Source organism: Falco punctatus (assembly GCF_963210335.1).
Source record: "Falco punctatus genome assembly, chromosome: 3".
NCBI classification, from domain to species: Eukaryota; Metazoa; Chordata; class Aves; order Falconiformes; family Falconidae; genus Falco; species Falco punctatus.
Genome location: NC_137582.1, coordinates 93,814,490 through 93,839,842, shown reverse-complemented (window position 1 = coordinate 93,839,842; position 25,353 = coordinate 93,814,490). Strand labels below are relative to the sequence as shown.

General features: G+C 42.7%; 1 protein-coding gene across 7 annotated transcripts in view; it reads left to right on the top strand.

The window, feature by feature from the left end:
• F13A1 (coagulation factor XIII A chain) overlaps positions 1-25,095 on the top strand; it is a 65,976-nt gene extending 40,881 nt beyond the window's left edge. For all 7 annotated transcript variants that reach the window (XM_080379960.1, XM_080379959.1, XM_080379961.1 and 4 more), the window contains 8 exons: positions 2,035-2,173; positions 8,551-8,654; positions 9,467-9,555; positions 10,531-10,684; positions 11,262-11,549; positions 15,621-15,781; positions 18,783-18,919; positions 22,878-25,095. In XM_080379960.1, coding sequence (XP_080236086.1) covers positions 2,035-2,173; positions 8,551-8,654; positions 9,467-9,555; positions 10,531-10,684; positions 11,262-11,549; positions 15,621-15,781; positions 18,783-18,919; positions 22,878-23,022 — 1,217 coding nt within the window. In that variant the 3' untranslated portion in view covers positions 23,023-25,095. The remainder of the gene's footprint in view (positions 1-2,034; positions 2,174-8,550; positions 8,655-9,466; positions 9,556-10,530; positions 10,685-11,261; positions 11,550-15,620; positions 15,782-18,782; positions 18,920-22,877) is intronic.
• The last annotated feature ends 258 nt before the right edge of the window (positions 25,096-25,353 follow it).

Sequence of the window (25,353 nt, the reverse complement as noted above, 5' to 3'; positions counted from 1 at the left end):
CTGTTTTGCTTTGTGGAGGTGCTGGAAGGTGCTCTGTCCTTCAACACATAAAATGGTTCATTTTATTCCTGGTGCAGTGGGATAATGAGCAATCGCACACATCCAAAGAACCTGAGAGACATCTACTTCCATCACTGTCTGAGGTCACGTGGTCTGTACTTGATTCTCCCCAGCTTCTGCGCAATGCAATGGGTTCAAAAATGCTCTTGCAAAATTTCCTATGGATGCAATTCCTTGTAGTGGCTTCCACAGGCCACTTTGTCTTCTCTGACTGTTGCCTCATCTCGATTTCTTCAGATCACAGAAAGACACACACACACCAGTTCTCCCACCTTGCCCCTGCACTGGCCCTGAATCACCACTACGCAGTGGTTTGTCTACAGGCCACCATGAAGCTAAGTTAGTTAAGTCAGAGACCTGGCACTTTGTACTGCTGCAAGGATTGCTGAAATTTGTTGAACATTATGAAATGAAAATGTTGTCCAGTGGCTGATCTGACAGGTATCCACTGATGCATCCAGCTGTTGACCACTGCACAGAGAGAACAGCAAGGGTCCGAACAGCTGCGTGCAACCAAAAGGGTTGTTTTGAGCTGATTTTGAGTCTTTCTCAGGTCAAGTTGTATCTTTATGGCCAGTCCAGCTTTCCAAGGTTACCATGTTGTACACTCTGGATAGTCAGCCGTAAAAATGCTAAAACATTCTGAAAAATGGTCATTAATCTTGAAATTGTCAGACAAATTATTTTCAATGAGCCCTGATGGCTCATGTGCTCGAAACCTGGGAGGGCACTTGAATTAAGTTTAATCAATAGGTACATATGGTATTGGATGCATCCAGGTAATTTGTCATCCAGGAACTTGAAATGAATGTGCAGCATTACACTTTATTGGGAGTCACAGCAGTGACACTAATGAATATACAAAACCCAGCAGTAGCAGCAAGGGCTGCTCAACATTGCAGCATTGGAACTATTTTTAAATAGGATTTTCAATAAAAATGTTTTCCCTTTCCAAAAAAAAACCAAACAAACCCCTCTGTTTTCTGCAGAACCATGTTGGCTCCTAAATTGGAAAACAGGAACTTTTTTTTGGCTGAGGGACAAAATATTTCTTCTGGAGAAGTGGAGATGATGTGTCACCCTGCAGCTCCACTCCCCCCCGGGGTTGTGCTCCATGCTTATTTATCAGCCAGGGTGCACCACAAACACAGAAGCCTAACAATGCACTACTGCACTTCACATGTAGCCAGAGCATTTCCACATTTCCCAAATTTACCGCTTGTCAAATGGGTAGAAGAGTCATCAGTGCCACATTGCGATGGTCTGAGATTCAGGGATAGAGGCTTCTTTTCTTTTTATCCTCCTTTTAAGATCCTTTATGGGAAGAGACTATTGACTCCAAAATACTATTACTTAGCAATCAATACAAATTATGTAATGCATTTTGTTCAGACTCTCTAACTCTGACATTTCACTTGCAAATCATGCAGCTTTCCCCCCTTGTTAGCAATAATTTTCTGCTTTATTCTTTGTGTTTGCCAGATACCTTCTGACAGCAGATGTCCAACTCCAAATCAACCAAGAGGAGATACTTTCTATTAATTTTCTTTTTAGCACAGTCTCATGATTCTCCTGGGTTACTGATACTAGGAGGCATAATATATTTTGCGTTTCTTTCAAGCTCAGACTCATTTTTCTTTATACCACACTTGGTCACGCAGTTGACCCATTGCACTCAGATTTGCCTTAAAAAGCTACAGTGTGGTCACTATGCGAGACTGTTCTAAAACTATTGGTAATCAGCTGCTTAGGTGATAACCATTGTACCATTACATATCTCGAATGCTCATCATTTTGAGTCCAAATAAAGTATTTAACATATTCTCTATAAAGACAGATAGGAGGAAACATTTGGGTTGGTTTGAGTTTTCCCATATTGTTCTAGTTATTAATAGTTTCTCTCCTCTCATCCTGTCATCTATGAGTACAGTCTTTGTATTTGTCCTTCTCATCACACTTCTGTCTTTGCCACAGTTCTGAGGTGCTTGGGGATACCTGCAAGACTTATTACCAACTATTCTTCTGCCCATGATAACAATGCCAATTTACAGTTGGATTTCTTTCTGGATGACGAAGGGAAATTGGATACCAAAATTACAAAAGACTCTGTCTGGTGAGTTCTCCTGGCAAATGCCTTTAATATGTCAACTGTAGAAGTAGTAAAAAACATGACAGCAATACCTGTGGTGTATTTATTTCTCTGTGCATTAAAGAACACTGCTAGCCTATGTAAAACAGAATGAACGGATTGTTAGTACACTGACTAATATGAAGTGCACGTCATCTAAAGAGACAAAACCTAGGGGATCCCGATACTAACGTTACTGTACAGTGCACATTTAAGAACACTGGAGGAGAGCTGGAATGGGTTTGTTCACCTTAGGGACAGGTCATTTCTAAAAATTGAAAGGGGTAGGATGGGCATTTCCATCACTCTGGAGCCAGGCTCAAAGGGATACCTCAATATCTATGGAAAAACACGCTTCTTGTTCTGCTTCTGCCCAGTTCCTGCATTTTTAGGCTGGTTTTACACTGTACATGCAGTCACTGTTGCAAACAGGTACTTTCCCAAATGAACTCAGTTCAGCTGAAAAAGAAACAAGCCAAAGTATCATACAAGGTACTGAAATGCTATTGCCAGATTTATAAAGAGAAAACTTCCTAGGAACAAGAAATGGAGTCTACATGTTCTTTTGGAAAAGACAGTCCTCTAACTTGCTCCTTGAATTCTTACTATCACCTGTATGACAGGAGAAGTGTAGTATATATTGATTATATGCTCTGTTCTGTAGAAATTATGTGTGGGTTATTGGGCCTCAAGCCTCTCCTCCTCAGAGTGAAGCAGTTAATGTGACCTCTATATTCCTATATTCAGGAGATATTTGTCCTATTCAGTGTTAATATACCTGATTTGTGTCAATGATATCTTCAACTCATCAGCATAGCTGCTCATCAGTATGTCTCATTAATAGCATTCTCTGGAAGTCTTTATATTAAAACTGTAATAAACCCATTCTGTGGTGGAGAAAATGATGGAACATGTTGCTGTAACCTCTTTTAATGATTTCCATAACCTGCTACCGAGACGGAATCTAAGGAAAACAATTAGGTTCATTTACATCTGAAGCTTGTGTCACAGCATCACAGAATAGTTGGGACTCAAAGGGACCCCTGGAAGTCATCCAACCCCCTGATCAAAGCAGGGTCAGCTAGAGCAGCTCAGAGCTGTGTCCAGTCAAGTTTTGAGTATATCCAAGGATGGATACTCCTCCACAACCTCTCTGAGAAACTTGTACTAGTGCTTAACCATTCTCACAGTAAAGAAGTGGGGTTTTTTGGTTTTTTTTCTGACATTCAGACAGAATTTCCTGTGTTCTAATTAGTGCCCATTGCTTCTTGTCCTGTCATTGGGGGTCACTGAGAAGAGTCTGGCTTTGTCTTCTTCCCCTGGCTCCCCTAACCAGGCATTTACACACATGGAAAAGATCCTATTGAGCCTTCCCACCTGCAGGCAGAACAGCCGCAGCTTTCTTAGTGTCTCCTTATGTACAGCCTCTGGTGTATCAGCCATTCTTTCCAGTTTTCTGTATCAACAACCTTGCTGAGGGTATAGTAGATCTCTCCAGGTCATTAATGAAGATATTAAGCAGTATTGGACCAGTATCAACCTCTGGGGTACACAAGTAGTGATTAGGCTCCAGCTGGAGTTCACACCACTGATCACAATCCTCTGATCCTAGCAGTCCAGCTGGTTTTCAATTTCCCCTTACTGTCCACTTATCTAGTCTATACCTCAGTGGCTTGTCTATGAGGATGTTCTGGGAGATGGTGCCAAAGTCAAAAGAGAAATCGACCCCCATGCACTGCTCTTTGCTTGTCCACTCATTCATTTCATCAGAGAAGGTTATCAGGTTGGTCAGGCACACCTGGCCCCTTGTAAATCCATGCTGACTGCTAATCACCTTGTCCTTAATAGGTTTGGAAATGTTTTCCAGAAGAATTTGGTCTATAACCTTCCCAGGGATCAAGGTGAGGCTGACAATCTCTAGTTCCCTGGGTACTCCTTCTTCTCTTTCTTGAAGAAAGGAGTGATACTTGCTTTCTTCCAGTCCTCAGGAACCTCCCCCAGTCACCATGACCTTTCATAGATACAAGTGGTCTTACACTCGTAAGTGCATTGGCCAGCTCTCTCAGCCCTTTTGGGTCCGTCTCATCAGATCCATTGGATTTCTGTGTATCCAGTTTGTTTAAATGTTCTCTAATTTATTCCTCATCTACAGATGGTAAATTTTCGTTACTCCAAACTTCCACACTGGTCTCAGGGGCTGTGATTCCTGAGAGCAAGGTTTAACTGTAAAAAACAAGGCAAAGATGACATTGAATATTTTGGCCTTCTCTTAGACCTTTGTCATCAGGTCCCCAGTCCCATTTGGCAGCAGAACCACATTTTCCTTAGTCTTCCTTTTGATCCTGATGTGCTTGCCTTTCCTACTGCTCTTCACACCCCTTGACATACTCCGTTTGATATAGATTTTGGCTTTTCTAAACCTGTCCCTGCATGCTCAGCGTCTCTATATTCCTCCTGGTCACCTGTCCCTGCTTCAAACTCTTGTGCGCTTGTTTGACTTTAATTGGGACCACCTTGTACACCATGCAGGCCTTGTGCCCCCGTGGGGTTGATTTCTTGCACATGGGGATGGATCATTCTTAACCTTGGAGGAGGTAACCCTTGAAAAACAACCAGCTCTCCTGGGCCCATCTTCTATCCAGAATTGCCTCCCATGGGATTCACCCAAGCAGGACCTTAAACAGGCCAAAGCCTACCCTCCTGAAGTCCTGTGGTGCTGTTATTTGCCTTGTTCCCTCCTGCTAGGAACCTTGGGGTTCCCAGTTTGCTAAGTTTCATCTGGTCGATATGATAGCAGGACCTCAGTAAGCCTCCTGGGGCTGGTCCTTCTGTGGCCCATAGAGCTGTAAAGGAACAGTCACTCTTCCGAAACCTCCTCTGCCTGTAAATGATGTGAAACAAGACCCAGCGACTGTGCGTCACTGCTCAGTCCATATACGCCCAGTAATGGATCATTGCCACACTTCAGACTTTTCACTGTCTCATCTCTTCTTGTTCCCTTCTCCTAACCTGATCCCTGAAACGCCTCTCATCCACTTTTGACATTTTCTTTTACTCCCTACCTCTTCTTTTCCCAGCTGTTTCCCAAGACTTCTTAATTCAATCCCGGTTTTATCCATTCTTTTGGGACTGGGCCAGCTCATCCCAAATCACCCTTGTTCCACTGAAATCCATATGCAGCTTCACGCTACATTTCAACCTTCCATCCTACGTTTGCTTTTCTTTGGCTTGATTACTTTTTGAACTGCCTTGTTCATCTTTTATCCTCCTGGTGCATTTACTAGTACATGGTGCACATAACCCTTTGGGCATGACTTAATATATTACGCACCTCTTTTCATTTCTCCTCTGTGTCCTTTCTCTTCATTACTCTGTGACACTCCATGGTAGCCCACATGACGACTTTAAATGGCTTGTGTCTTAACCTTGATATTATTTTTAATGTCTCTTTAATTTCTTTCTTTTTTTTTTAAGAGGACAAGCTCAAGGTATTTATAATGATTTTTTAAAATATATTTCTCACTTTTATTTATAATCTCCTGAAAACTGGAAGCAAAGCTCTTTTTCTTTATTAATATATCATTTCTATTGCCTTGTATTGCTGGAGCTGATCTGTCTTCAGGCTTTAAATACTCTCAGACTTCAGGGATACTTGGAGCCAGGATTTTTAGTCCAATCAATCTCTGAGTGTGGGTCTCCCTCTGAATGTTATCTGACATTTATTTATTTTTATTAAAGATCATCTTCTCCCTCAGGATAGAAAACAACAACAAAAACAACAGAATACATATACAAAATTACACAGACTTTGCAAAAAGTTATTTTTATAAAGCTGGCCGGATTTGGACCCATCAGTACTGCCTCCATCCCCTTACTTTGTTCTCCTTGTCTTTCTTAATGATGATATAAAGACACTTAAAGAATATTTCTCTTGGACCGGAATCAAGACTCACTCCTACTGTGAGGTCCAAGCAGACTGACGTCAGTACCTCAGCAGAAACTTGCTCGAAGTCACGCAGACCCATGGGGGTTCATCCATGTCCAAGCCTGTAGAGAAAGCCATTCTGAGGTATCTGTTCTCCCATTCACATCCAGCTCACTTTTCCCTAATTTCTTAATAATGTTATCAGCAACTCTCTCAACCCCAATGTCTGAGCTTATTAGCTAATGAAAGGGCAGCAGCTGTTTCCAGCATGTGCCTGTCTCATAAGCAATACGAAGTACCCTTCTTAAATTGTCTTCCAGGCATAAAACCCACCTGGTCATCTTTTATTAATTTCCCCATTGCTTTGTTTAGTCTATTCGTAATTATCTCTGTAAATATTTAATGGTCACTACATTGATCTGTGTAGCCATTCTTGCTTTCTTTAATGTCTCAGGCTTGCTGTAGAATATAAGAACTACAGAATCAGTTTAACAAATCATGGCTGTGGAGCCAGATCCTCAGCTGTGCTCACTTCTCCCAGAGACAGGTTTCTGCTACTTTTCAGTGAGGCAAATGATCCCCTCACCCTCCTTTCCTTAATGCTCATGTGCTTTACAAGCAATATCTTTCTGTCCATCCACATCCACTATCCTTACCTGTATTTGTTATTTGCATGGCAGCAGACCTATAGGAACTGTCGTCCTGTTGCGCCAACACCACACCAATAGAAACCAATAAGAAAGATCCTGTTCCCTAGGTTGGATATAGAAAAATATATATTAAAAACTACATTATCTAATTACAGAATTGAAGCAGAGCTGCCATTTTCCACACTGTTATCCCCCTTTGGTTTTATCATCCTTCTCTCCTGCCTGCTCTTCAGCTTCTTCTTTCGCAGAACTGAAAGCCAATGACACATCTGGGTTTGATTCGAAGCAAATCAGTGAAGGCTTCAGGGCAGGGATTGTCTCTCTCCCATGTTGGCAAAACAGTTTTCAAAAACCCACCTACCACAAAGTGTGTCCTCATTCTCTGGTAGCCCTCAGCAAAGCTCTGCGAGCATGATTCAGCATTGACTACTCTCAGCAACATCAAAAATTCTCTGAGTGTGCGTCATTTTCCTTGAATAATTCCTTTTTCTGTAGTGCTGCTTCATTAACTCTCCTAACTGACAAGTTTTACCCTGATCCAAGCTTTCATTTCCACTTTGAAATGTCTTGTTAGACAAGCCTCAGATCCTTCCGACTCTGCTCCATGGCTGGTTTTCACCTATTATTCATGGAATAGTCAGAGTTTAACAGTCCCCATTTCAGCTGCTAATATCATCCCATGTACTAGAGGCTGTATCAGCAGCTACACAGATATATTTTTATTCAAATCTGCTGTAGTATATATATAATTTGCAAGCAAAATTGCCCTTTTCTCTACTTCTTCCTTCTTTTATTTTTTGCAGTAATGAAATGCAAACACCTTGCTGGCTTTACTTCAAGACCCTCTTCCTAGACAGTCTTTTCTTCTTGCCTGTGCTGTCCCTTGAGTGCTGGTAGCATCGCAGGGAGTTACAAGATCTGTCTGTCTTTTCTGATCCTCTTGGAAACATTCTGGGCAGACAGTGATGGTGCTGTAGTGCTTTTTTTTTTTTTTTTCCCCTCATCATCCAGCCAGCGAGGGCATGTCAGCCCTGAGTGCTTAGATGAACAGTTCTCAGAAATTCCACTTTGAGCACACTGTCCTGGGCCCTAAAGGCAGACCTGGCCCACAGCAGTTTTGTGGAAAGCTGTATGTTCTAGATCTGACCCCCCTCACTGGCATGACACACTGGGAAGACTATGAGGAAGCCACAATGAGGATAATCTTATAAAGCCTGTGCAGGGTCTTTTTCTCAACCAACATGGAAACCAGCTAACCTTGTTTATTTTGCGTCATAAAAACAAAGCTACACGGTGTACATTATGGAGCTGATCCTCAAATCTCTTCAGAAAAGGTACCAAAGCTTCAGTCTTAAGAGTTATAAAGCAGACCATGCTTCAATGGCTTGAAGAAGATTCGAAGCTTACTTTAGCAGGCAGACTGAAGTGGAGGTGTCTGGCTGGAAAGGGACTGCAGTTTGTGTAGCTCTTCATATACCCCAACGATCTCCAAGCACTGGAAAGTTTTCCGAGACATTTGCATTGAGATCCCATTAGAAGTATCAAAAAGCTACTTCAACTTGCAGTCAAGAAACTACAATGAGGGATTGTGGCCTTCAGCTTTTAACAGATAGGTACCAAACTTTTAGACCTTAAAAATCTGTTCTCTAAAAAAAAGCCAACTTTTTCACACCTAGATTGGCAAATGTTGTTATTGAAGCGATGGCAGGATGTAAATACACAGGGTTTTTTTGGTCTGTATGCTTCTTTCCAATAATTTAATATTCTGGCTCCATCTCTTGTCTAAGGAACTACCACTGCTGGAATGAAGCTTGGATGACCAGACCGGATCTTCCTGTTGGTTTTGGGGGATGGCAGGTTGTTGATGGGACACCCCAAGAAACCAGTGATGGTAATACTGCTTGAAATCCTCCTTAGCTCTCTTTCCAATGCTTGGGCTCTTCATGGCAAACCATGAACTGATGATAGCTGAGCCAGTGGCACCATATGGCCAGTGACAACTTCTTGCAACGACACTCACCTGTGCTCAAAGCCTTCTGATTTGTTTGGAGCTCTAAAATAAATCTGTCCTTATTATAACACTGCTCATGTTGCATATGCACAAAATCCTGCTTGAGAAGGGCCCTGCTTGGTACAGAAGAGATGTGGTCTTGTTGCCAAAAGATGGCTTCTAAAATTTTAAAGAACCTATACAGGAACCTAACCAAATTAATTTTCTTTCATTTTATGTCTGCATAAATGTCTTATTTTATGTCTTACTAAGCTTCCTGAGCAGGCTGTAGGCAGGAGACAAAAAGTGAAAAGCCACTGCTATTTCTTCCCAGTCCTTAATTTTCCAGTTCTTAAAAGACATTCTTAGCAAATTTGCAGTGAGATCTTTCTCAGGCTGTGGTATAACTGAGCTCTCTCAAAATTATCTGCTTTAACCAAAACCAGATGTAACTACATTCCAAGCACTTCAGGTTTACAGTGGACTTTACGGTGCCATTAAGGTACCAAACCATTAGGTTATTTCAGACTTGAGTCTGTTGTTTAGAGGGCTGGTAACAGAAATCAAGCTTTCACTGCTTGGTTAGGAGTCCCTGTCAACTATTAAAAAGAGTTCACCAAACCCCAAGAATTCTTTTTCTTCAAGAAAAGGTAAGATTGTGACATGGGGTTTAGTTAATTTAATCTCTCACTTTATCTCTCTTCTCCCCATAGGTATGTACAGGTGTGGACCAGCCTCAGTTCAAGCCATTAAACATGGTCACGTTTGCTTCCAATTTGATGCTCCCTTTGTCTATGCTGAGGTACATACCTGAAAATTTTTAGTGCATTGAGTGATACCAGTTGGACCATAGGTGAGACAGAAGATAGGGCTCAACTGCAATTTATGCATTGAGAAGTTATTTCATGTATACCCCACATCAAAGAAAAATCTCATCATTATATTTTGACATGGGGGTCAGTAGGGGTAATATGGCTCTAATGAATGACAAAGATTTCTCTAATCTCTGTTCACCGATGTAATAAGCAGAAAAAGCTACTGTGGCTCCAATGAAACTTCAGGCTGTGGTCATTTATCCTTCCCAGATTCCAGCTATGCTGGCAAATGAGTCACTAGCTCTAGCTGCTCATCTTCATCCCTCATTAGCTGTTTTGTCCTTCTCAGGCTTGCCGGCACAGCTGCTTATGTTAAGGCTCCCTTGCTTATTTCAGTCAAAATGGGTGCAGTGATTTTGAAGAAGTCTTTGCTCACCACGTTCCTTTTGGCTGCAGTGGCTCAAGGAGAGCTCACATGGGTGTTTTGATTGGCAGATCTGAGAGAGAAATATCTCCATGAGGAGCGAGAGGGCTTGGTCTCGAGTTTTAACCTCTTGCACCACCAGAACTGCTGTGCCCAGAATTGCAACAGCTGTAGAGGAAGTCTGTAATTGAATTGCATATAGCTTAGGACAGAGAGAATAAAGATATTTTATCTGTGAAGCATTCCTCCCTCTACAATGTAAAGCTTTTTGGTGTGAGGAATGTGTAATCGTGCTCCCCAAGTCTGAACAGTATCTCTGTAGCCTACTTAGGTTTACACTGTCTGTTGTCCTGGAGCTGCTGATAGTAAAATGCATCCAGTCATTATTGTAGCACATGACTAATTTTAAACATGGGACTTCAATGTGAATAATTAATGGGTCTTTGTGTCAATATGTCTTTGTTTTGAGGGGAGACAGGCTGGTTTCCTTTCCTCTCTACTTCCACGTACCTTGATCCTTTTTCATTTGATTTTACAGGTGAATAGTGATATTGTTTACTCAAGAAGGGAGAAAAATGGAATCCAAGTGATAGAAAAAATTGACACGACCCATATTGGGCAGTTGATTGTGACCAAGGAAGTTGGAGGTGATGGAATGATGGAGATTACTGAGGAGTACAAGTTCCAAGAAGGTAACCTGAAATGGGCTGGGACCATACCGATGTAAATTTACCTCAGTCAGATCTTGTATGGTGAATTTACAAACTGCTGGCACTGAGACGGAGTCATGAAAAGATGCCAAGGTGCCCTCTGGAACTCTTCATTTGTCTGCAACTCCATCACAGCAACACTGTCTGCCTTGATGAGAGCACAAGCTTTGCTACTTAGAAACGCTTCCGACTGAGTAAGCTGTAGTGAAAACAAAGGGTAGTCATGGAGTAACTTGAAGCATTCAAAACAGCTCAAGGCTCTCTGTACAGCTGTTTAGACATTTCTTACTCAGGCCAGATGTTTGTACAGAGTAAATCAGCGTGGCTCCATTAATATCAATTAAGCTACATCAGTTTATCTGATATGGCTTGAACCCTTAACACCAGCTTACTTGGAAGCTGTGAAGTTCTAATATTAACTTTACCACAGGAAGGTTCACCGTCCTCACCCACTCATTTCAGCTACCATAAACTGTAGCAGGTGCCCCCTTGTGATCGGTGAGTGGGCTAATGCAGTACTCCTGTTTCTTTTCTAAATTTGATTTTCATTCATTTCTAGGCTCAGAGGAAGAGAGACTGGCTCTTGAGACTGCTGTGATGTATGGCATTAAAAAGCAAACTACCCAAGATACCACGTATCAGCCACAAACGGATGTGGACATGGAATTCCAAGTGCAAAAGGCAATCCTTGGCAATGACTTTAAAGTCACTATAATATTCAGGAACAAAAGTCACAACCAATACACTGCTACTACCTACCTTTCAGGCAACATAGTGTTTTATACAGGAGTCACAAAAAATGAATTCAAGAAACACTCCTTCAGTGCAAAACTGGAGCCCTCTTCATGTAAGGCTTGCATCGTTGTTTTGAAACAGGCTAGCTTTTTTTCTCTGTATCATTATCTGTAACCAATGTCTCTGCCCGTGGGTAAAGGCAATTCTAGTAGCTAGGTGTAGGATGCTCCAGGGTATCAGGAGGCTCCAGTCCCAAATCTGGCCCTGCTACCAGCATCATTTAGAGCTGAGACTGTTTTCTTCAGACAGTTGCTCCCTGCATAATGCTCTGTTACCTGAGCTACATTTCTGGAAACTGTAATTTTTTCTTATTTAGTACGAAAGAAAGCAAAGGAGTGCAAGATTTTTCATACCTTTAGTCTCCTAGTAAGTGAGTTAATCTCAGTAAGTGAAGGAAAAGTTCTGGTTGCCCAGGGTGTCATTTACGGGGACAGAAAGGTGAATATCTTGTCTTACCTGATAGAAGATAACAAGCTCTGAGTGGGTTCAAGTGCACATCTGGCTTTGGAAGGCTGGGTGGTTCAGGTTTTCATACTTAGAGTGATCTAAAAAGTTTGTGTAACTAAAATGTACCACTATAGAGCAGGGGTATTTTTCAGCTGGGCAGGTGCCCCAGCTGTGGATTATCTTTACAGATGCAGCTTCTGCTTTTCCTAGTGCCCTCTGGACTGCGGTGGAGAGATCCTGCCTCCCTCTTGTCACGAGAAAAGCCATTCCTGGCAGCCTAGCTCATGCGGCTGAGGGCAGGGTTTTGCACTGCTCAGAGTAGGGAAGGACATTATCCTTTTTTATTTTGGACATAACCAATTTTCTGGCAGCCTTGGCAGCCCCATTCAGAGAACAGTCAGCAAGTGCTGAGGACCTGCTGTGCTCCAAAGTGTGATGGAACAGGCTGATAGTAGATCCCTGGCTTCTCCAGCGACAAGCAACTGCCAATCACTTGTTCCCCTGACAGGCCCGTGCTCTTGGGTCAGTGCCTCCAGCTCAGCAAAAGTCATGAGAACATGCTCTTATGGAGGTTGTCAGAGGATCCTCCACTTAAGTTCCCCTATGGAGAGAGTCAGGAGCAACGATTTTGCCTTCTTGATGCTGCTGCTGGGCAAACACAATCTCTGCTGGCGCAGTGGGAGTGGCAGGATTTTGGGAGGCCAAAGGATGGGCCTCCTGATCTGGGTCTGATGCTGGATCACAGCAAACCTGGCTGTCTTCTGAGCTTTCTCATCGGTCTTGTCTAACTCATCTCCGCTCAAGAGACACTGTGAGCCCTCTTTTCTCAAAGAGGGTGGGTTTTGTCTCGGTGAGAAGCCTCCACAGAACCACATTTCCTGCCGTGCTATGAAAAAAAAATCCTCTGCTTTCATCCTCACTTTGAGCATCATCTAAAACTGCACAATTTTATTTGGAGCTGATTAATCTCCATAAAGTAGGAGTCCACTTATAGGGATCTACCGGTGAAGATTAATAGAAATTCTACCTCCATTTTATAACAAAGCCCTGACAGCCGCTTGCTGGTTCTTTCTAACTCCCTGACTCATTTGCAGGGGGTCTGGAAATGGGCATTGGGTTGTTCTAACGCAGCCTACCAAAACACAGTGTGGGGGTTTATAGTGGCTTGCATCAGTTACTAAATATTTTACCTGAAATACTGCAAAACTTTCAGAGACTTGGCTAGGTACAGCAAAAAAAAATCTGTTCCAATTGCTTAATCTAAATTCTGTGCCACTTCTTTGACAGGGAAAATTTAGTCATCTTGTAGAAGATGTGCAAATACCTGCTATGCTTTCTGGCTGTGATTTGTGCTTGGTTCCAGGACTTATGCCTGCTCTTGCATTAAAGGTCTGTGTAACGTATTATTACCTAAAACACAGCTTCTTCAGTTTTGAGGCTCATCTAGCTCCTCTGTGCAAGAAATGAAATGAATAGATGTTTAAGGATCACTGAGCCTCAAAATCTCTTTTTTTTTTTTTAAAGTAAATGGTTTGTAAAAAGCTCCTTGAAACCATGCTGGAAACTCTGAATTGACTGTTGGTGGGTGAACACAGGCTAGAAAGAAGTACTTGAGAGAACAGAATATGATTTTTTTTGGATTGTGCACCAAAAGTATGTCCCCATCATTGCTTCTGAGCAAGGAGACATGTTTTAAGGTATTCCCACCTTTCAAGGTGGAAATTAGCTTATATCTGAGCTACAGTCGTCTGCTTGTGGAGCACTTTGTCCTGCAAATACCCCTCACAGGTTCCGTCATCTGTCAAGGTGATACATAAAACTTGAGCATGAATTCTTTCCCCTTTGCCTTGGAAAGGAGCAGGCATGCGATCAGGAACGGTGCCTGAGCAGATGGGCAGTGTGAAGGGAGGCAGTGTGATCATTTGCAACTGTGTGAGAATACTCTGTCAGGGGTGTGAGGGAGGTTACCTGCCGAGGCTCTCAAGCAGTTTGTAGGCTTCATTCATGGCAAGAACTGTGTGTCTATATATAGAAGTAACAAAAAATTATAACACAGGAAAGTTGTATCAAAGGTGTTCTTCCAGCCCATGCTACTGAAAGAATGAAGCAAACGAAGTTTTCCAACAGGAAGTGAATGCGCGATTTTCAGAATAATGATTAAAGGAATTGTGTGGGTTGAAAACATCTTTGAGGATTTGAATAGCTTAAACCTTGCAGTGCCTTCAAAGGTGCTCTCACATCTACTCAGTTATATTTAGTTTTCTCTGTTTTTCTGAAAGACTGTAGGGCAGCTCAGCGTGTCTCCCTTGGCTTTCCCAGGTGCAGTAAGTGGTACTGGCAACTTACCAGCACAGCCAGTGCTAAGGAAATAGAAGTCTATTAATCTGTTTTTTTTTCCTGTGGTGATTAAATTTAAACAGAAAAGTTTATCTTTCCTTCCACTGTGAAGTACATTTCTCTTGGATTGTAACTATTTTATTTATTTACTTCACACAAATGAGAAATACCTTGCCTGATTTATAATTTACAGTTTGGGGCATTATGGGAAATTCTTTCACAAAAAATACAGAGTGAGAGGGAGGGAGGGTGAGCACATCAAGTAAATTTAAGGCTGGCCTGGCAAATCCAGGTCAGGTGGTCACCAAGGGAATAGCTTTGAAACCAAATCAAGGAGCTGGTTTTGATGTGAGTGGATCAAAAGAGTGAAAAGGGGTGAATGTCATTTACCCAATTGAGTTCAATTATCTCTGTGTGTACAGTCTATGTCACAAATACAGTACAAATAATGGATAACAGTAATAATCACAGTTAACAGATGGGAGATCTTGATATGTTTACTAGGGTTATAATAAATGTTTATAGAGGTAAGAGCTCCAGGGCTATATATTCTGCCTGGTCACTTAGCAGGTCTGCTTCTCTGCATCACATTCTCACACCATTGTTAGCCTGGGAATTGCAGTTCAATATGGTTAAAATTAATGATTCCCTGCATCTCAACCATCTAGCCTAGGGGGACTTGTTCCTTTCAATAATTATTGTCAGGGAGCACGTGAAAGCTCTCCGGAGGGCACGCTTGCAACAGAAGGACCTTCTTGCTAAAATTTGCAGGCATATCCAGCATAGGACAAAGGCAGATATCCAGACGTGCCATGGAGGGCAGGTGATCTCCCAGGCAGCCTGCATGGGCTCACACCCCACAGCGGCTGCTCTGGTGGCATCCCTGACATCATCCCTCTGCCAGGAAGAGAGGCAGAGAAAGCACAGGAATAAAGTGAAAGAGCAGATGTTTATAGAGGTGACACTCAAAACTGGTTGGGACCTTTGTGCCCAGTAGCTATTTATTGCCAGTCTTGCTTCTCACTTATTTTGTGGTAGTGCCTAGAAGCCTTCAACAGTGACCTGGGCTCGTGCTGAGGGGCACTGGGCAGAGGCTGTGCACAAACCCAGCCCTTGCCCCAGGGAGCTCACAGCCTAAATGGAAAGAGGGCAAGACAGGAGGGAGAATGGTGAGGTAAAGAAATTTAGATAGTTTGGGCAAAAAAATCAAAGCCATTCTTTGGTTTTGGGCCACCTTTTCACTAAGACACTCGTGTAACTGGCACTGGCCAGGATGGGGGGAGCATTTAGCCATTAGATTGCTTCAGATCTCTTTTTTCTTTCCTGTTTTCCCCCTCAGCTAGCGCTTTTGATGTTGTGATCAAATCGAGTGAATACCTGAGTGACTTGCTGGACCAAGCCTCCTTTCATTTCTTTGTGACGGCACGAATCAATGAAACAGGGAAGATTCTGGCCGTGCAGAAGGCGACAGTCCTGGAAATTCCCACCCTGCGGATCAAGGTAGCTCAAGGCTGTGATGGAGGGGCATGACTACCATGCTGCACGCGGGCTGTTTGGTGCAAGGCTGTCATGTTGGCTTCTGGGATGGAGGGGTGTATGTGTGTGCGCACGTTCTGCCACGGGCCTTGTAAAGCAGCAGCTGGCTGGAGTGTATGGGGATGTGTAGGTATCTTCTATATTGTACCGAGTATCCCTACATTGCAGTCTGAGTCTGCTAGCATCACTGGTAGTAAAGAGCTGAAGTGGCTTCAATGGAGGAAGGAGGGGGAATGATCTGAGAAAGCTGGAGAAACTCAAAGGGTAAGAGAGATTACTCATTCGAGTCACTGAAGTCTACAACTATTTCAGAAGTCAGTTATATTTAAAGCAACACAGCACAGAGGCCTCTTGCTGAAGAATGAAGGGCACTTCTATTGAGGCAAATTTGTTTGGAAAGCTCCTGCAGGTGTTGTGGAAAGTTTCTCCAGACTCCATGGGCAGCACTGATTTAGGACAATGCTTTCAGGATTTCAGTGCTTTGCTGCCACTCTGTGAATATATGGTCAGCGGAGTTCCTTGAACGTTCAAGAATTTCTACCACAGTGATGGCATGGTACCTATGAAAATGTAGAAGTGTAATGTTTGTGACAGGAAAAGGACCCTATGTTGTATGGCAAAGGCAGGGCTGAGATTTAAAGTTCTCAATTGATAACTGGGCTTCCAAATAAATTGCCTCATTTTCAGAAGTGCTCAGCCTTCATCTGCCTTGAACGATGTTATTTGGATCTACTTTTTTCCTAATACTAAAAAAAAGCCATCAGAACAACTGTTCAGGAAGCTTTATATCTAACGAATGCTGCTTCCTAAAATTCAAGACCTTCAAAGAAATCGAAGTCTATAGAACTTTTTCTTCCTGTATATTTATTTGAACCAGTGTTCAGGTTTCCATACAATAATTTATGTTGTAACTGCAGCCTTCTGCAGAAAAAGCTTTTTAAAAAGCATAGATCAAAACTACAGTGAAGTTTGCAAAAAAATCCACTCAATTTCATGGTCTGCGAAAATGTCACAATGATCTGATTGGATTATTGGTATTTTCAAACTAAAGGGGTTTTGTTTATTGAGCATTCTAGAGAGGAGTAAGCAAGACAGATAAACTCTGCTTCAAATCTCTGTCTTCAGTAACCGAATGTTTAAAGTGGAAAGTTCTTTCAATTCAATACTTAACAGAACATCTTGTACAGCATCCCCAATTTCAGCTTCAAAATAGTTTATCCTCCCTGCTGTTATGAAGAAAGGATGTTTAGTATATAAGATAGGTTGCTGTCCAATAACCATGTTTTCTACTAAAACTGAGTTTGTCTCTTCTTTCTGATGTGTGAAGATACGCTGAAATTTTAATAGCTGGATTTTTTTAAGTGTATGCATGCATGTGTATATACCTATGTATTTATACAGGAAACTTTGCTTTATGGTTTTTTTAAGAAATCTGAGGAAACGTATCTCCCTAGTTTTCTTGCCACATTTCTTCACTGAGTGTGGCTGGCAGATGAGTTCTTAATGTGAGAGTAAGAGAGAAGAATGAAAAAAAACTATTTCCCCTCGTCTTCCGATACACCTTTGATCTTTCTCTGTTGGTCTAAGGGGATCGGCAGAATTAACAGCTGAGGAAATTACACTATATTGTAATTTAGCTTGACACCAGGTTACAAAAACAAGCTCAGCAAATTCTTATCATGGTCTCAGTTGGCATGTGTGGGAGTTCAGGATGATTTTGAACCCTCCCATATAACCGTGATCTTAAATGAGCAATGGAAGTAAGGAAGACATAAGACCTCTAATTGGGCTAAGACTTCTGAAAATGCCACTGGTGCCTTTTTGCAAATTCAGGTGGTCAAACACTGTTGAGAGCTTAGCTGTGAGTATCTCATCCTTTATTACAGGCAGTGTATTGGTATTTGGTGCAGAGTGATCCCTTAGACCAGAGTCTTTCCAGCTATTTGCAGCTGTCATACTCCTTAAAAATTTGCAGCAGGGCTTGCAGAACACTTTAAATTTGTTGACAACATACTTGTTTTTCTTAGTTACCTTTCTCAAGGCCCTTTAAAGTAGTTCATAGACTAGCTGGGATCTGCCAGCCATAAGTTAAAAACTCTTGCCTTAGCATTTTATATTCTGTGAGAAATGCTGTGTTTCTAGAGGGGAAAAAAAACCCACAAATCCTCATGCATGTAGTCTTTCTTTAAAAACACGTTCATGTGGAGGTGTTTTCCAGGCAGCTCTGCTACTGGCACTGATCTGAAGGGACAGGCAGATCCCTTCAGCTGCGTACTGGAATACATGTGGAAGTCAATGTGATCACTGTTGATTAGTCTCACAGTTTAATATTTTCCAGTGCAAAATGTATTGGGGTTTGGCTGTCTTAAGACTTTCAGAGACAACTGGCTCTCAAGTCTGCGTGGAGCACATGTGCAGTGCTGGAAACTCTTCAGAGCACAAGAGGCAGTTGCAAGGCAGGGGGAAGATGGACACAGCACTTTTGTGGGGTGCAAGCAATATGACCCAGTGTTTCTAATTTAGGGTATTCAGACCTGCCCTTCTCCTCTGGAGCTTATGTCCTGAGTTGATGCCTTGCACTTCAGTGCTGGTGAGGAGCCTGGGGAGAGGGGCAGGATCTGGGAGAGAGGCCCCCTCGGCTGGCTTGGCCCTCAGCTGGACACTCAGCTCCAGGGCTGTGCATGTAGATGTCTAGTTTTTCTATGGAAATGAGGGCCTGCCTCTCGACCTGTTGTGTGGCTTGAGGAAAAATTGCAATGGGCAGAAAAATCTGCAGTGGTACCTACGGGCCCATCCAACAATTTTCTTCTGTCTAGGCTTTATCTGCCTCATGCAGTTTTGCTGTGTGCTCCATTCCCCCTCCTCTCCTTCCTTGCAAGTAATGCATATTTAACCCTACAGAATTCACCATGGGGCTTTCTATTATTATCAGCTTGTGGAGTGCTGTCCTGTCCTTGTCTTGCAGACCCAAGGTGAGCTGGTAGCTGGTAAAGAAATGTCTGTGACTGTAGAATTCACCAATCCTCTGAAACAAATCCTGGAGAACGTCACTCTCCGCCTCGAGGGACCTGGCATACTGAGAACGATGAAAAAGGAGTTCAGGTAGGGAAGAAAGCACAACTAGCTGGGAGCTCATCCCCGCTTGCTCACAGGAGAAAGCTCACACAAGACACTTAACTAAATGCTGCACTGAGTAATTCAATTCAGACACTCTCTCCTTACTTTACAATTCAATACACAGGGGAGCTATAGGTCTCAGTACTCAGAAGAAGTCAGGCTGTCCAGAGAGACTGTGAGAGCATTTCATCTGTTCAGTACCAGTGCTGGAGGAAGGAGCAATGGTGATGGGTAGTTGCTAATGCAGCCTGAGTTTACTTTTTCACTGTATTATGTTATTTTTAGTGCTTGACAATAGCACCTATGAGCCGCTATCACGGAAAGAAAGATTTATCCTACATGTGAAAAGTTTGTCACCACTCAGTATCTGCAAATCAAGTCCTGTGCTATTTTTCAAACAGAGCTTTTCTCCACTCATGTTAATTGTGGTTATACAAGATGTTCAGGTACCTCAGATGATCTTTGCAAGCTTCTGCCAATACACAAAATGTGTGTTGGATGCAGCAGAGCCCGCTGGGATGGGTGCAGCATGTGTGCGAGCACACAGCTGCCCCACAGTAGCACCACTGCACAGGGCTGCCCTGGCACAGAGTGCTCCCAAGCCGGAGGACAAGGAAAGCCACCTTCATTAGACTCAGAGCTGCACCTTGTGCTGACACGGTGGTACCCACATGCTAAGCAAGTTGTTTCCTAAACCCTCTTTCCACTTGAGTTCAGTGTTATAAGCTCAGCATTAGCCAGTTCCGGGATATACAACTGAGATCCTTGGAAAATTTTGCAGCCATTGCTTAGTCTTGGGCAGCCAAAGCGGTGTTATCTATCATTACCTGAGCTGACGGTCCCCAGGTGTGTGCAAAAGGAGTTTGAAAAATTGCCTGTGCTTCAGCAGCTGCATAAATTGTCAGCATTATCTGCAGCCAGTAGGAGAGGTCTGAGCCTGATTGCACCTGGGCCAGGGATAAAAAGATCAAAACCAGTCTCCAGAGTGGAGCTGGGTAGGAAAATGACTGTGAAAGGGCATCATACCATGCTTGCTTTGTGCACGTGGTGTGTCACAGATGCTGCTGAACATGACTCAGCACAGTCTGCAGTTACAGAAGTTGCAGCAATAGCCCTGGTTGCTGCCCAGCCGTGCCAGCCTCCCCTGTTGTTCTGCATCCTTCTCATCCTAAAAGCTGCTGTGGGCTGCTTTCACCTTCAAGGATGCAGAAGTTGTCAGGTGCATCAAAGGCACAGGAGTTAGGGAGAGAAATGACTCATGGAGTAGACATCATTTCCCTTCGAGTCACAGTGTTTTCCCCTTTTCAGTAGCGCCTCTGGCATCATTTAAAATGGAAATGGATCAGCTTAGTCGTTTTAAGATTTAACTTCTCTAAGATGAATGAAGGGTGCAGGCTATACACACAGAGGACAGAAAGGGGGCAGTTGTAGTTTATTTAAATAATAATCACATTTGCCTCCATGCATTCAAAGTGATGAATGGCTCTGGTGTGGTGATGGCTCAGCATATTACACAGAACCATTCATCACTGAATTGTCGCTCAGGAAAATCAGATCAGGGTGGCTTTACTCCGTTTGCAAAGAGAATTAAACCTATCCTAGGCTTTCCCCACCCTTGCACCACTTCCCTGTCCATCAGGGACTGTCAAATATGGGATGTGGCTTTTGCACTTCTTTGTGGGGATGAGACTTTCGACCTCTCTGTATTTTTAAGCTAGCTTTTCTGTATCACTTGGGTGACTCCACAAAACAGGTATGTGTGATCCAGCTGATACAACATTATTCTGGGAATGAAGTGGCTTGGAGGCTTCAGTATTGACCATTCATGAAGAATATATATATATATGTATATACCTTGATAGACACACATAGTGATGTTTAGCTATTAGCCTCAGACAAATGAGGAACATGACTTGTGGAAAAGCCTTTGGCAGCAGCAAGTCCTACATGGGGAATAGTCTTTGCATGACAAATGAGAATTAACCAGGCAGTGATGGATTGTGTTAAAAGGATTTTAGCCAAGCATGCATTCACACTAGCAGGTAAGTAACTCTGGGCGTTTCTACATGTCAAAGCTCAGCTAATATTAGCTAATATTAGCATTCAAGAAGCAAGTCGTTTTGGAGGTAGGGCAGTAAAGAAACAGGAAAAGGTGGATTTGCTTTCCCAGCACAGCTGTTGTCTTCCTGCAGATACACACACAAATATAAATATATGCATCTATTTTATGCAGAGATGATAGCACTGTAAATCAGAGGTGGTAGCGCTACCCTTTCTCACTGGGGTGCTGTGGAGATGTGGTCTGGAGACCTTCAAGCCTTCATCCTTAGAGAATCTGGCCCCCGAGTGTACAAGAAAGCAGACCAAACCTTGCTGCACAGCAGACTGGTATAATATCTTCTTCACTTCCCATACAGATAATCCCTTGCAGATCATTCCCATAAACTCTAAATTCAAGAAGGTATTTAACCTTGTATAGCAATTGAAGTCATTGCTTTATCGTGCCGCCATTATAGAGGGCATTTCATGGAGCCAGCAGGCCAGCTGAGGGGAACAGAGTATCTCTCATAAAGAGCAAAGATAAAAAGGGAGAACACTTGCCAGAAGCTGTCTGCACATGCTCACACCAAAAATATGATCTTCCTCTGCTTTTTCTTTTCTAAAATTGGGTACATGCCCCAGGGTACTTATGACTGTATATGAAAAATGCAATGCAGTGCCATACCTAAGCTAGCCTCTAAAGAGCTAGAATACCGCTCATTTCAGAAGGGACAGGCTTGCACTGAAACAAATATTCAGGTGGGAGGATCCCAGGCTAGTTCATTTTGAGCTAGTTAAGGTTGCTTGTTTTGTGGCAACTTGTGTTAAACCTGGGCAGTGATTTCTGCCCTGACCCTGGCATAGGACATGGTGTCTGAGGGCCAAATCCTACCTGATGAGAATTTGAAACAGTGGCTAAAGTTTAGGCTTACTTTATTCTCACTTTATTCAGTTGTTTGCAGAATCCCATAACCATATGAGATAAGAACACTGGCTAAATTTGTAACCCTCTTACTTAATGCTGAAGAAAAGAACAGTAATTTTTATAAATAGCTCCCTATTATGCCACCTTCTTCATTGGTTCCTTTGCAGCAACTGTATCCTGACATCCCCCAAACGTAATCAATCACTCAATATCATCCTTCAAAACCTGCACACAGAACATAGTGAAAGCACCAAGGAAGCACAGAAACCCAATACCTGAGGCTCTTCATGCATCTTAATTGTAGCAAAAATTGAATATCAAGAGCAGCGCAAAACAAAGTTGTGTTATAATATGAGTTATCAAATCATACATAATGCAAAAGAGTAACTGCTAACAGCAGGACTCCCAAGAACGCTTTGACTTATTTGTATGGACATGAAGAAGTCATCTGAAGTGGCTAGTGAGGAGATCTGCTGACATTACAACTGTGGCAGGGTGGTTCAGGCTAGGAGCTAGTGGAGGGACTCAGCATCTCATCAGCGCTGTGTTGGGTTTGCATGGCAGTGCCCTGGACACTTCATAACAAGGACTTATTTAAACATTTACGGAATCATCAACAGGCTATAGGCTATAATAAACAGGAAAAATCTAATTATAAAGTAGAAAAAATATGTGAGCTGCAAAGAAGATAATTCTGAAAGTGATTGTGAGAGGAAGTGACAGGAGGCAGAGGAAAATGGATTCATTTTGGAAATTTAAAATTAGCCTGGAGGAAAGGCTAGAAAAGGCTTTGACAGAGTCAGTTCTGAGAGGAATAGAAGATGGAGGGAATAATTTATAGGATACTTATAAGAATGAGTGAAACGTAAAAAATTTGAGACATGTTATACTGCCAGCCTTCAGTTTTTCCAGTTGTGGGTCAGTTTGAGAGCACTGGCTGACTGATCACAATATTGTTACTTTCCTTTTTCCCTACAGGAAAATCCCAATGAACTCTACCTTGATCTGGGATGTAAAATGCATCCCAAAGAAACCAGGATTACGAAAGCTGATTGCAAGCCTAAATTGTGATGCTTTGAGGCATGTGTATGGTGAGCTGAATGTTCAGATTATGAAGCCGTGAACCAAGGTGCCTGCCTTCATCTCTCATTTAGTCATATTTCAAAATATCATGTTGATGGGGGGTACAGGGGAAGAGGTAGAAATCTGCTTATTGTTATTTTAGTCATCCTTGTGCTGAACAATACTTAATAAAGAAAACTAATTGGTAGGACTGGAAAAAGCACCTGGGCAGTGAATGATTTAAAATTAGATACATGCAATTAAAGGCAATTCTAGACCATATTATTCCTATAGTTCACTTGTATTTATGGCCTTTTACATTATGCTGCAAGGGAATCTGAAAAGCTCCATTCACCAAAGTAGCCTGAACTTTAGTTTTAATTAAGGCCTGATATTTCACTGAAAAGGAAAAAAAGAAGAACCCAGTGTTATAAATTCTTAGATTGAATTACACACCCTATGGTAGCTCATTCAGGGTGCAATAAAAACAGGTATTTCTAGCTAAAGGGACTGCTTTATCTTACAATGTTACAGTTTTCCAGTTCATGGAGAGCTCACTTTGCTGCAAGCGTCTCTCAGGATGTGTTATCTCCAAAATACTCCCAGCTCCTTGTTTCCTCTTGTGGCTTCCCTATGCTTTTCCCCCTACTCTTTCACATGCACAGACACCCACACATACTCTCTGCTGTATTTCATGCCCTCATCCCACCCCATATGCTGTCGATATGTTGTCGTCCTTTGCTTGATGAAAATCCAGAGTTTTCCATGCCCCTGCTCAGAGTTCATGACACCAAGCTTGCATTTCCTGATCACATCTCTTGCGTATGGTGTGTTCTCCCTTCATCCTCTTCTGCCTTTTCTTCTCTCCTGAACCCACCCTGTAGCCCCACTTCCCCACACATGTGTGTCTCGGGGGGTTCGCTGCCCCAGAGCAGTCCAGGCTCTGCCAGCTGGTAAATGAGGTGAAAGAGAGAGGAATGGAGGAGGCAGCCTGAGGGTCTTCCCCTGCCAGCCCCCCAAGCCTAGCAAATATCCTGCACTGGAGCTGCGGGTGAGTTTGGATTAAACCATGCCAGAAAGTTCCCAGGAATCACGGCTACTGCAGAATGAAGTCCTGTTACATGAGCAACCCCAGGAATATGCAAGGACAGAAGTTCAGCTGGAAAAGGAATAAACATGTATCCTGAGAGTCAGAAACTCCACAAGCTGGGTCTCTTCTTGCCTGTCTCACAGCATATTCCTCTGTGAGATGCAGTGGGGCTTCCCAAGGCATCTCTCCTCCCCTGAGGACCTTCTGGCCCAGAAGCTGCTCTGAATCTGTGGTTTCCATTAGTCTTCTGTGCTGGGTAGTGCTCCATCATAAGCCATGTACCCCATTGTGCTAGGGCAGCAGCAGAGGCAGGGGTGTGCGTTCATCTCTCATCTCCCCTGAAATCCTTCTCCGGATCTTGTTCCACAAGCTGCAGCAACTCCTCTCCATGGGCTGCAGTGTGTAAAAGCATGTCCCCATACTAACAGCACAGGTGAACCAACTGAGCTTCCAAAGAAGTTAAAAGGAGCCTCATGCTCATTAAACGCTGTGGCTTTATGGTACTGTATGGCCCTGTCATTTTGTGGTCTCATTAGTGAGAAAGCAAGGGATGTGTCTTGCCTTCTGCTCCTCTCCTTGCCATGCATTGCCTCCTGCAAAACCTGTGACCAGCTGTTAAAAATAAGCAAGTCCTGGGAGGGGAGAAATGCAGGCTGCTCTTTTGCTAAAGTATGTTGAACTAAGCAAAGATTCATCACACCTCATTTGCTCAGTGAGTACCCCTGGATCCAAGAACACCAGGCTTTTGGGGGCTTTCGCTTCAGGCATGGGCACACACTCAGTTCCTACAGCCTGAGTGACCACATCAGAAACTCTGCAATGTCAAAGTCACCACTATAAGTCCTCCAGGGTACAAGGAACTGAACAGCGTGTGGTAAATGCAAGGTGACAATCTCTGTTAAGTAATTAAGCAGTCCTACCAGAGTCTACATCTTCTAATAAAATTATCCATTTTTTGCTTTTGCATATAAACCTTCTTTCTATTGCAGACTTTTTTATAACTACACTGTAATAAGAATTTAAGATAAAGCATGTGTGATTGCACTTGTGTCTTGTGTTCTGCATTTTGATCAATCACTTCTACATAGTAGCACTATAGACACCCCTTGGTGCATCTTAATTGTAAAAGTTTAAAAATTTGCTTCTGAGCCATGTTAATAAAGGTGTCTTTTTTTTTTTTTTTTTGGTGCTAAAGAGAAAACCCTATCTTTATTCAAATGAGCAAAACAAAAAATAAAACTAACAAACAAGTAGGCTCAGTTTAACTATTTGCCTTTGTTTTCCCTTCTGTTTTAACAATTG